Source organism: Narcine bancroftii, chromosome 12 (assembly GCF_036971445.1).
Source record: "Narcine bancroftii isolate sNarBan1 chromosome 12, sNarBan1.hap1, whole genome shotgun sequence".
NCBI lineage: Eukaryota > Metazoa > Chordata > Chondrichthyes > Torpediniformes > Narcinidae > Narcine > Narcine bancroftii.
In genome coordinates this window covers 26,619,411-26,632,418 of record NC_091480.1, presented here as the reverse complement: position 1 = coordinate 26,632,418, position 13,008 = coordinate 26,619,411, and the positions used below count along the sequence as shown (strand labels likewise).

General features: G+C 37.0%; 1 protein-coding gene across 3 annotated transcripts in view; it reads right to left on the bottom strand.

Annotated features, from left to right (window-relative positions):
• The window catches only part of sdk1a (sidekick cell adhesion molecule 1a), a 681,074-nt gene that overhangs the window by 60,603 nt on the left and 607,463 nt on the right, over positions 1-13,008 (bottom strand). For all 3 annotated transcript variants that reach the window (XM_069906184.1, XM_069906185.1, XM_069906186.1), the window contains 2 exons: positions 6,109-6,310; positions 3,439-3,542 (listed from right to left, as the gene is read on the bottom strand). In XM_069906184.1, the coding sequence (XP_069762285.1) occupies positions 3,439-3,542; positions 6,109-6,310 (306 nt within the window). The remainder of the gene's footprint in view (positions 1-3,438; positions 3,543-6,108; positions 6,311-13,008) is intronic.

Here is a 13,008-nt window from a genome sequence, read left to right as displayed (position 1 = left end):
TGAAGGCAGCATATACGCTCATCATAGAATTTCCGGGATGATGGCTGTGAAAACCTTTTGTGATATTTCCTGGCAATATGGTGAGAGGGAGTGAGTGTAATGTCACTACAGGTACACAATCCTTTATCTGGAACCCTTGGGGGACAGTGCATTCCGAATTTCAGATTTTTCCGGGTTTGGGAAAGCCAGATTTAAGCCCACCCGAATTGTGTTGCCGTATCCACCCCCACTCCCTTCCAGTCGTGCTGCCGTCACCCCCCACTCGCCCGCCCGACTTGCGCTGCTGGTCTCCCCCTTTGCCCGCCCGACTCGCGTTGCCGGTCTCCCCCCTCGCTCGCCCGACTCGCACTGCCAGTCTCCCCCCCCCCCACCCACCCGATTCGTGCTGCCGGTCTCTCACCCGCTCAACTCGTGCTACCGGTCTCTCCCCTTCGCCCGCCCAACTCACGCTGCTGTCTCTCTCCCCACTTGCCGGATTTTGGAGCTTTCCGGATTTTAGAGGCCCGGATAAAGGACTGTGTACTTGTACACTGTGTCACCTAATCCTTGTCAGCAAGACAACCCAGTAAACAGAGAGGTACGCGGCACAGCACAGGGATTGCTTCTGATGATTGGAGGAATGAATTTAGTTTCAGTTTCCTGGTCCATTTAGCATTAACAAATCACAAACATCTTTACTGCCCCCAACACCTGGATCACCAGTCACCATGGAAGTTCAGGAACACATCAAGGGATTGGTACAAATGGAGCAAGGGGATGATTTTAAGCTTGGTGACTCAAACAATCCAGTAAAATACAACCCAGTGTTCCTTCAGATCTGCAGACTCCAATATTATTCTTGATTAGGTTCATCAGCTACCTTTAATTTACTACTTTAAAATATAATGATTTTCTTTTGTTTTCATTTGTTTGGATTCAAGAGTGTGATTTGCCATGTTGTTTCCGATGTTAAGACATTCCTCCCCACCCCCACACAGTCCTTAAGATCTTGGCTTCTGTTTGAAAATTCATACCTGATTACTTCAAAACATACATGCATCTGTGGACATGATATCAAACTACCTTGGAATCTGTGATGAGCAGTCCATGACTGTTCAAACACTTAGATTTCTCCTTGTTTATGACTGCACACGGTTGTATCTAGGGTATGGCAGCCAGGGCACATGACCTGGGAGCGGCTTGAAGAGGGGGACACCACTGTCGTCGCTTCACCCGCCTACTATAGAACTTCCGAATCCCGAGCCCATCAAAGAATCTCCATCTGACAAAAGAACTTTGAGGTATGGGTGACAGTCTGAGGTTCTTTAATAACACTGTCACAATTTGCTTTCTGATGGAAATCCCCACTCCTGCTGGGAGTCCGACGACACCGGTCCTGCCCAGAGTCCAATGTGCCCGCTCATGCTGGGAGCCCAACATCCCCACTCCTGCCAGGAATTTCCTATGGCTAATCTTCAAGACAAGGTGCATGGAAATCACCCAAGTGGCAACTTTATTCGCAATTTTTTAACGGGGCTTGCCATAGGCACTATTTTACCTAGATATGCCACTGGACTGAATCTTAAGAAAATATTTTTGACTTGTATGCTTGAGTTGTTTTCTGAAATTTCATATTGTTTAGAGCATTGATGATATTGTCAGAGAAATCTGGCTGAGGGATACTACAAATATTACTATTAAATGCCTAGGATTTACACAAAGATGGAATCTCAGTTATATGCTTTCATTGACGGGGGCAGAATATCTCCATGACTTATCGATGGTGAAAATACAGGCGTGTTCTTTGATAATTGGTTTCAAGATTTAGTTGTAGCCAAGAAATCATTCTCATGGCTCAGTAAGTTGCAAACTAATTCCACTGAGGATAACATTGCAATTCCCTGTTTCCTTAATTAATAAAACTGAACATAAATCGACACGTGCATCAACTTGTTTTTTTCAGACATACAGCACAGTAACAGGTACTTCATGCCCATGACCCTGTGCAACCCAATTACACACAATTGACCTACAACCCTCAGACTTTTTGAAAGGTTAGAGGAAACCTGTGCACCTGGAAGAAACCCACGTAGACACGGGAAGAACAAACTCCTTACAGACAATGACAGATTCGAACCCAAGTTGCTGGCACTGTGACAGTGTTACACTAACCGCTACATTAACCGTGTCACTTTGTTAGTCAAATCAATAAAGATTTGGGGTGAAGTGTGACATTAGTATTTTTTTAAATCATGAGATTTAATTAAATTCTGTTATGAAGATAATGTATAAAGTTAACATGTCACAGTTTAAAATTGATAAAAGTAACTTATCTAATTCAATTAATTGCTTATCTGAGCTCTTAACACTGATTTTTGAAGAATATTTTGTAGGAAAAAGCTTATTTTACTCCTATCTTTGACAAACTCAGTTCTCTATTTCATACAATTTTATGCCAAAAAGCAATTTTTTTTCTTACCTCCCCTAGATTTTCCATATATAAGTAAATACCTTAAGAGAAAGTGATAGGCTTAAATAGATCTTTTTGATAGGACCATAGAACACTAGAGCACAGAAAACAGGCCATTTGGCCCTTCTAGTCTGTGCCAAAATATTATTCTGCTAGTTCCATTGACCTGCACCCAGTCCATAACTCTCCAAACCTCTCCCATCCATGTATCTATCCAATTTATTCTTAAAACCTAAGAGTGAACCCGCACTTACCATGTTAGATGGCAGCTCATTCCACACTCCCACCACTCTCTGAGTGAAGAAGTTCCCCCTAATTCTTTCCCCTTTCACCCTACAGCCATGTTCTCTCCTAATCTAAGTGGAAAGAGCCCTCTCGCATTTACTTTCTCTTTACCCCTCATTATTTTGTAAACATCTATCAAATCTCCCTTCATTCTTCTGCGCCGCAAGGAATAAAGTCCCTTCTGAAGACCCAGCAACATCCTAGTAAATCTTCTCTTTCAATCTTACTGATCTCTTTCCTGTGGTTAGGTGGCCAGAACTGCACACAATACTCCAAATTTGGCCTCACCAATGTCTTATACAACCTCACCATAGCATCCCAACTTCTATACTCGATACTTTGATTTATGAAGGCCAAGATATCAAAAGCTTTCTTTACCACCCTGGCTACCTGTGACACCACTATCAGGGAGTTATGTATCTATATTCCCAGATCCCTTTGTTCCTCCGCACTCCTTAGTGCCCTACCATTTACTGTGCATGTCCTCCCTTTGTTTGACCTTCCAAAATACCACACCTCAAACTTGGGCATTGAAATCCATTCATTTTCCAAACGAACAAATCAAAATAGAAATAAAACATAGCAAACGCAATTACTAAAGATATAAGTTCTTTATATCTGATTGCAATAAGATGGTGATAAATTAAAAAATGTGAATAAAGGAACAAACTTTTTAGAACAATAAAATTGTAACTCATGCTTACAATCTTGCAGTGTTGTCATTGGCTCAGTTTCCTCGCTGAAACCACTATCTCCAATATCATTAGTTGCCATCATGCGTAGCTGATAGGTTGTGTATGGTTTCAAACTGATGAAAAAGAGAGGTAACACTGAGCAGTATATTGTAATTTTTTTCTGGCATTATAAAGTTCTGTATCATCTGACTGATGAATTATGGTTCAACTAAGTACAAAGGAATAGCTGAGAGCATTTTTATGTTGTCTCTTATAGTTAAATACAGATGGAAGAATGACCTGACTAATACCTGAGATCTTGCCTTGAAGTAAGAAACAGGGATGAGTGGATACAGTGTACAGCTATTCAATCTTTGGAAATTGCTGGTTTTATGCCACTGAATCTCCAAAAAAAACCCCTCCTTCCACAATGAGTGTCACAACACACAAAGCTAAAGATCCCAAAATATAAACGTAATTTTTTTTTCCCCCTTAAGTAAAATAGTAAGGTGATTTTTATGCTCGGTGCCTGCAAAAAGCTTTTTTTTTTCCCTCCTAAAAAGATTTCAGATGATATTAAGATCAAAATCAGCCTCAGGACTGCCTTCTCAAGTGCAATTAGAGACGTAATAAAAACTGGCCTTGTCTTCCACTCCCACATCCTAGAAAATCGAATAAAACCTAAAGAACAAATCATTATTTAATAGATCTAAATAATACTTACAACAGAAAATTTTATGACTTTTTAAATGTGAGAAATGTAAAGATTTCATGCTAAATTATTCCAAGATATTCTCTTGAAATAGAACCGCAAAACAAAAAGAAATACACTTGTCCCATGAGTTGGTTCACCAGAAATATTTGAAAATGTCCATAATTCTCTGTTAACAATGGACACTTCAGCACCATTCCTTTGTATACAGGTGCTCCCCTACCTACGATGGTCTGATTTAAGATTTGTCGAAGCCACGACGGTTCAAATCCATACTATTCATTTCAAAGTCCAATCTGTTCCTGCGCTTGCGATATGTGGCATGCTACTCTCTCGCGATGTTAGCATCGTGCGAGAGTATTGCACAGCCCACTCCCTCGCGATGCTGACTCAACCACGCTCGCAGGCTTCGAAGCAATCGCACGAGTGAGTGCACTGAAAACATCCCATCGACTTACGATTTTTCAGCTCATGATGGGTTTGCTGAAACGCAACCCCATCGTAAGTTGAGGAGCTCCTGCATACAGTAGTAGAAAGTGGCAGCTTTGTAAGCAGCGGGAAAACAAATTACATTTATGTGGCACCTTTCATAACTTCAGGATGTTCTAAAATACTTCAAAGCAGTGCAGCAACCTGCTGCAATCTTGGAAACAGAACAAACAATTTGTTCACACCAAATCCCTCTAAGCTAAAACAGGGGTGTTAATTAAGGTATTAAAAAGCAATAATAAGCTCTTTTCTCCAAATGACATGGAAATGGTATGCAATGCACTTCAAAACATCATGGACAAGAACTGAACCATTTAATTTGAAAGACAGCGCTGACTACTACAATTTAGTGCTCGATAACTGCGCCACAAATTCATCAGAGGTTTTCTTATTCTCAAGTAGCCTCAACAATAGGATGAACTTATAACCTTCTGTTTCAGAGCCAAGATTATTTCTAACCATGTCCAACACAAAAAAAAAACAATTTGAAGACCCTATGGAACAATCAGAATGGGGAAGTGAGGGCTATTCAAATTTATTGTCAGAGTACATACATATCATCACGTACAACCCTGAGATTTTCCTGCGGGCAAGGTAGAATGACCTCTTATTGGTCGTGCAAAAAAGCTGTACACAATGTACACATGTAAACAAATGTAGGCAGATAAAGAAATGTAAACAAACTGACTGTGCCATAGAGAATTTTTAAAAAAATCAATAAAGTGCAAAAGTAAGAGTCCTTAAATAAGTTCCTGATTGAGTTTGTGGCTGAGGAGTCTGGTGGTGGAGGGAGACCTGGTGGTTCATAGCCTCAAGGACCAGATTGTAGCACTGCTATTATTAAAAGGCACAAATTGGAGAGACAAAGAAGATGCATGGAAATCGACGAATTCCCAACGATAAGGAGCCCACAAGTCTTCAAAAAGTATATTTATAATTATACCCAAATACCCAAGAAAGGCCTTCTAGTGAAGACATATTACTTGGTTGAGATCTATAGAATAGGTTGCATGTTTTCACCCAGAATGGTAACGATAAACAAAAAGGAAGGACACTAAAAATGTTCAGGTAGTAGATACCAAGTGTTGAATTTTTTTTCCTGAACTTATGAGCTTCTAAACAAAATAGCAACTGTGAAGTTTCAGTGGGAGGTATTCCTCTTGGAATTCAGCAAGAATCGGAGATTGAGAATGTAGAGCAGGAACTGGAGCAGCAGGAGAGAAAGCAAGGCTTCTTAGCAGGCATATTCCTAAAGATGTGACTTGGAGTTGAATAAGTATTGGCCTGGAGCTTTGCTATGGTAGCAACCCTTCTCTTGCAGGAGTTGATTGGTCTCCCATGTGAATCTGACAATATTATTTTTATTTTGGAATTTTCCTTTGTCTATTGTAGTTAGCTGACGATTGGCAATTGATGCAGATTTTTCTTAATTTATAAACATCTTACAAATGTATATTGGAAATGTTAATAACCCAAGGAAAACTGACAGGACATCTTACCGATCGATCACATATGACGTAGCATCATGACTGATTGAAGAGGTGTGTGTTTGCCATTCCAAGCTTGGGTATTCTTTTGTTTGCACTGTAAAGTAGCGTATTGGTGATGAACCATCACTGCCAGGTTTCCACTGCAACAGTAAGCTGCGACCGCGAATCTCAGACTGAGGTACTGTCAGGTTGGTCACAGGCTGTGGGTGATCTGTATAAGACAAGTTTCAAAATGGTTGCTTCCCAATATTTCTTTTAAGCCACATCTGTGTCTTTATGCATGGTGGAAATAAAAATAAACTGGGCACACCTGAATAATATTTTCCAGCACCCATCAGCCTTTATCTTCACTAAAAACTAAAAGGTGCAACTTACCGGCTGGAGAACAAAAAAACATTTTTTTGGAGAAAATGCATCCGTTTACTAGTTACGATTACTGAAGGCACAGGACATACTGTCGCAAACTTTGTTTTCTCAGAATCAACAAGGAGCCCCTAGTCCAATCTTATCCTGTAATGCCTCTAAGCTTAAGGTCACTAAAGTAGCTGCTACTAAGATTGTTCTCAAACTTCCCTTATCACCTCAGGTCTAGCCACTGCTACACTCGACTTCCTAGCCTCAGGATCACCCCAGGATCTTTTGTAGATTATTGATGGCACATGTTACATACATCTGAAGAAAAACAAGAAACTGAATCGATTGATCTAGTGGATGCAGATATACAGGAGTTGGAAGAACCATTTACTGATTCGGAAATTAAAATGGCTATGATGGAAATGCCGAATGGTAAATCGCCTGGTGATGATGGATTTTCGGTTGAATGTTATAAATTTTTTTATGATGCTTTCTCTACAGTGTTTGGGGATGTATTACGTCAAGTTGGAGAACATTATGAATTACCTGAGTCTTGTTCTAGTGCTTTAATTACAGTAATCCCAAAAAAAGATAGAGATCCTTTGAAAGTATCTTCATATTGACCAATTTCATTGTTAAATGTAGATTATAAAATAATAGCTAAAATATTAGCGAATAGATTGGCTAAATTTTTACCTAAGTTGATTCCTATGGATCAAACAGGTTTTATAAAGAATAGATATGCTTCAGATAATATTCTGCGCGTGATTAGTTTGATTAATAGATTTCGACAATCTTCAGATCACCCGATGGTGATATCTTTAGATGCAGAAAAAGCATTTGATAGAGTTGAGTGGAATTTTTTGTTTAAAGTTCTGGAGAAATTTAAGTTTGGTCCTTTCTTTATTGGTTGGATTAAGGCTTTATATAGTAAACCGGTAGCTAGAGTATTGACGAATGGCTTGATTTCAGAACCTTTTAAATTGACTTGATCAACTCGTCAAGGTTGTCCTTTATCACCAGCTTTGTTTGCGTTAGTGAGTGAACCTTTAGCACAGCTGATAAGACAAAATACACAGATACAGGGTATGAAAGTTTTAGATGAGGAGTATAAAATTAATTTATTTGTTGATGATGTATTGGTGTATTTAACAAACCCAGCTCAGTCACTTTTGCATTTGAAGGAATGTTTAATACAATATGGATGTCTTTCTGGATATAAAGTTAATAGGGAAAAAAGTGAAATATTACCGGTAAGTGAATGAGATTATTCAGTTTATAAGAATATTATTAATTTGAAATGGACTGATCGAATTAAATATTTGGGTATAATTTTGAATGTTAATTATCACTCTTTATATAAATTATATTATGTTCTGTTAATAAAAAAAATAAAACTGATTTTATTAAATGGAAAGATTTACCTATTAATTTATTGGGTAGGATAAATACAATTAAAATGAATATTTTTCCACTTATGCAATATTTGTTTCAATCTATTCCGTGCTTGATAATTTTTTTTTCGAGATTTGAATAAATTTTAATGGAGAGGTACATTTTCGAGAGTTGCTTTGAATAAATTAACTTGGAAATATGAGTTAGGGGGATTACGTTTACCACATTTTCAAAATTATTATGAAGCAGCCCAACTTAAATTTATTAGTTCATTGATGGATTTGGAACGGCCTCCTAGTTGGGCCAAAATTGAGATGGCAAATATTTATGAATTTGAAATACATCAATTTTTGTTTAGGTGGAATATAAATTTGTTACAGCAACATAATGTGCCTATACTAAAACATTTAATGAAGTTATGGATAAAGAAAAATAAAATGATAGGCTCTAGGGGTGAATTATCGGCTTTGACTCTGTTGTATAATAACCAACTTATTTCTTTTTCAATACACAATTGAAGTTTATTGCATTGGAGATTTAAAGGTATGGAAAACTTGGGAGATTGTTTTAAAGAGGGTAAATTTTTATCTTTTAATCAGATGAGGGACAGTTTTGGTATTGATAAGAACTCTTTGTTTCTTTATTATCAAATTTGATCTTTGGTAAAGCGTATGCTTGGTAGAGATATGATTTTACCTGAAATGACTAAATTTGAGACTTTTCTTGTGAAGGTACCAGAGAAGGGTTATATTTCATCTATGTATCAAATATTACAGGATGGTATGGACAAAAAGGGTTGGGATAGATCTAAAAGTAAATGGGAAGCGGATATTGGTTTTATTTTTTCCGAGGATGATTGGTTAGATATCTGTTATGATAGTGTAACTAGATTGATAAATGCATGTTATGCAATGATTAACTATAATTTTCTACATCTATTATACTTAACACCTGAAAAATTTAAAAAGTATGGTTTTCATGAATCAGATTTGTGTTTTAGATGTGGTAATTCTGTTGGAACTTTTTTTCATGCTGTTTTGTCATGTGTACATATACAATCTTTTTGGAAGAAAATTCAATTGTTTTTAGAATACCTGTATAAGATTAAAATACCTTTAGATCCGACAGTATTTTTATTGGGTAGTTTGCAACCTTTGAAAGGTTTGGGATTAGATAAGTTTCAACTTGCTTTTGTATATTTAGCTTTATCTGTAGCGAAAAAATGTATTGCTAGTACGTGGAAAGATACAAATATGATTGATATTAACAGATGACATAATGAGATGAAATATTGTTTAATAATGGAAAAAATTACATATGTTTCACATGATAATTATAGTTTTTTTATTAATAAGTGGTTGTTATACTCAGAATATTTACATTTCAATTTATGTTGATTAGATCTTAATATGTATATTTAATTTTTCTTTAATATTTTTTCTTTCTTTATGGCTCTCCTTAGGAGAGTTGGCTGGTTCTTTTCTTAAAAAATAAAGTTCATGTTTATGGTTAATTGTTGTATATGTTATGTGCTATTTGTTTATTGAATGAATAAATAAAGTTAAAAAAAAAGTATTGATGGCACATTGTGAAGTGTACTGCTCATTGTGGCTTTAACAACATTAGGTATCCTCTACACTCTCAGACACCTGGCTGCAAAAACTGAACAAGAGACAGTATGGGCACAATGATCTGCCAGCATTGCCAATTTCCCCAAGGGTCAAATTGTGATAATTTTCACTCAAACAGTACCGAAGCTCCTCTTCACAGCTTGAAGATCTTTGGGAATCATAAGGGTACCTACAACCTCAACTCCGGTGGGAGTTGAAAGTGAGAGCAATGTTATCATGGTCGATGCAAGATATCCCAGGAGTTGGCATGATTACTCTTTTAAGTCAATGATAGTTGACTAACACCTTTCAGGGGCGACACTGTCCAATGGATAAATATTGGGGAATAAAGGTTAACTTCTCCAATAGTTTCTCATTACTTGGATTTTATTATCACTAAAAGTATGTGGTGTCATAATGAAAGCCACAGAAGCACAAGGAGATTAATAACAACCATCACTGTCTTCCCCAGTGTTAAATGTCATTGTATGCAGTACTCTGGATGTCATCAATACTGCCATTACGGGGGAGTGGCGAGATGGCGTAGAGACTAGAAATGCAATCCCTGTTCTCTCTGGTCAGACTTTTAAGTACCCGTTTTTTAACCCTTTATTTTTAATTTTAAAATTTTAATTTTTAGTTTGATATTTTGGTGAGTCATTATGGCTATTAATGTAAAAAAAAACTAAGTCTCAGTTACAAAAGAAAATACAGTTTCGATGTGCAGAAGAATTGGGGCCTAAACGACTTGAAACAGCCTCGGATTCGATTTCAGCGATCCCCAAGCCTCAACAATCACGGGTGGGGACAAAAGTTAAAGTAACAGCCACTCACCAGTCTCAAGATGGTGTTGTTTTGACCTGTTTTGCGGAGGAAGGAGCGCGCTCCCGAGAAGTCGGGCACGAGCCTGGAGGCTGGTCACAAAGAATAACCCCGTTGGAAGAGATGGGAGCGCGGAGAAAGAGAACTGTGACACTAGACACGCAGTCTATAGCGACTGGGGGCTTGAGTAGCTCTGCTAATTACGGAGGATTCCGTAATTTTATAAAAAAAAAGGTCTGTGGAGGGAGGACAGCAACGACCCCCTGAGGAAGTTGGGGGGTCATTGTTGGGTGTCCAAACTCGCAGCAAAACGACTAGAATGCTGCCTTTTGAAGTACAACTAGAAGAGGACTTACCTTACTCTACCACTGTACAGGAAATTGAAGAAGAGCTGGAAGAAAGTGAGTTACAAATTGTGGAACTGGATTCTGCATTCCAAATTGCATCTCAACCTGTTTATATGGTTTGAAGGTATTGCTTCTTATTTGGATATCATTACTGGTCAATTGAACAAGCTGGTTCAAATGAATACTGATATGAGCTCAGACCTAACTGTGGTGAAGGCGGAAGCTAAAGAAAATAGGGAAAACTTAAAAAAATTTGAAGCTTCCTTTTCTGAATGTAAACAACAGGTACAATACTATAAAGAAACAATAATAAAGGTGGAAAAATTGGTTAAAGATTTAGGAGCCTGGGAAAGAGAGTTGACAAAAAAAATCAAAGCAGAAGAAAATTGTGGGTTTGCCAGAAGGTATAGAAGGTCAAGACCCGTCAAATTTTTTTAAAAATTGGATTCCCCAGATGTTAGGGGAAGAGTCTTTTCCTGATGGATTGGTATTGGAAAGAGCACATAGAGCTTTAAGAAGAACACCCTTACCTGGTAAACCCCCAAGAGCTGTGATAGTTCACTGTCTGAACTGTTTGGATAGAGAGACAATTCTTCGACTTGCAGTTCAAAATGCAAGACAAAGGCAAGCTCCAATGATGGTTCAGAATAGTAGAGTTTTCTTCTACCCTGATTTGAGTCAAGATGTCATCAGACGCCGACGTGAATTTAATCCAGTTAAAGATGTTTTATGGCGGAAAGGTTACAAATTTGCTTTTCGTTACCCTGCTGTGTTGAAAGTGTTTTATGGAAACTATCAGTCTCAATGCTTTGAGAGTGAGCATGAAGCAATTGTTTTTGCTAATTCGCTACCAGATGTCAGAGGACAAAGAAGAAGTCCACCATTATCTCCTAAAAGAAAATCTGATGGTCTTGAAAATGGGAAAAATGGCAGAAGTGGAAAGAACGGGAATGGAAATAGTTCATCTACTCTTGAAATGAGTTCACCATCTGGACTGGAATCTCAAGGCTGAATTTTTTTGTAATATGTTAATATTTTTGATTGGCTGGCTGGGGAGGAGGGGATTGCACTAACTTATTTTTTAGTCATCAGTCACTCGTGGGTAATCCACACCCAGTTTTTTTTAGGGAGTTACTACCTTTTGGTAATTTTTTGGGGGGGTTTTTTGTTGTTTTTTTATTAAACGAATATTATTTTTATTTGGAGGGCCTCTATATTTTAATTTGGGGGTCCTATATATAATTTTTTTTCTTTCTTTGTTATTATTAATTTTGTGATTATTTTTGGTATTTAGTAATTGTATTAGTTATGTCAAATTTGAAATTTGCTGCTCTTAATGTTCAGGGATTAAACAACCCGATCAAGCGTAAGAGAGTTTTGGCATATATCAAAAAGATGAAAATTGATATTGCTTTTTTACAGGAGACACATTTGAATGAAAAAGAAAGTATGAAATTGAAGACGGACTGGGTTGGACATTTTTTTTCTTCATTTAACTATAAAGCTAAGGGAGTAGCAATTTTAATGCATAAAAAATTATCTTTTGAATTACATTCAATGGAAATGAATGCAGGACATATTCTTAAATTGAATTGTAAGATTTTTAATGAATTTTGGACTACTCAACATTTATGCACCGAATGTGGATAATGAAGCATTTATTTCGGATGCATTTTTGCTTCTGGGACAAGCTAATAAAAATGTTCTGGTTGGAGGAGATTTCAACTGTGTTTTGGAACCTTTATTAGATAAATTTCCAAAAAATGTTAAAAAATCCAAAATGGCAATTCAAATTCGAGCTTTGATGAAAGATCTTAATTTAGTGGACATTTGGCGACGTCTCAACCCAACAGAGAAGGATTTCTCTTTTTATTCATTTAGACATGAATCTTTTTCCAGAATTGATTTTTTTTTTAGTATCGGCACATTTACAGGGGAAAATATTGCAAGCAGAATATAAAAGTAGGGTAATTTCAGATCATTCTTTGTTGTATTTTACTTATGAGAGTTCTGCAAAAATTCGTGCAGCTTCTTGTTGGAGATTCAATACGATGTTGTTAAAAAAAGAGGAATTTATTGTATTTTTTAAAAAACAAATCAATTTCTTTTTGGAAGAGAATGTTAATTCCATTCAGAGTAAATTTATATTGTGGGATGCTATGAAAGCTTACTTGAGAGGTCAAATAATTAGTTATACCTCTAAGGTTAAAAAGAATTATTTGACCGAGAGCCTTGAATTAGAGAAACAGATTGATGAATTAGAAAAGAAATTTCAGAGAGATGTGACAGAAAATCAGAAAATAGAGTTGTCTAGATTGAAATTGAAATATAATACGCTGCATTCTTATCAATTTGAATGCTTGATTAATAGATCTAAACAG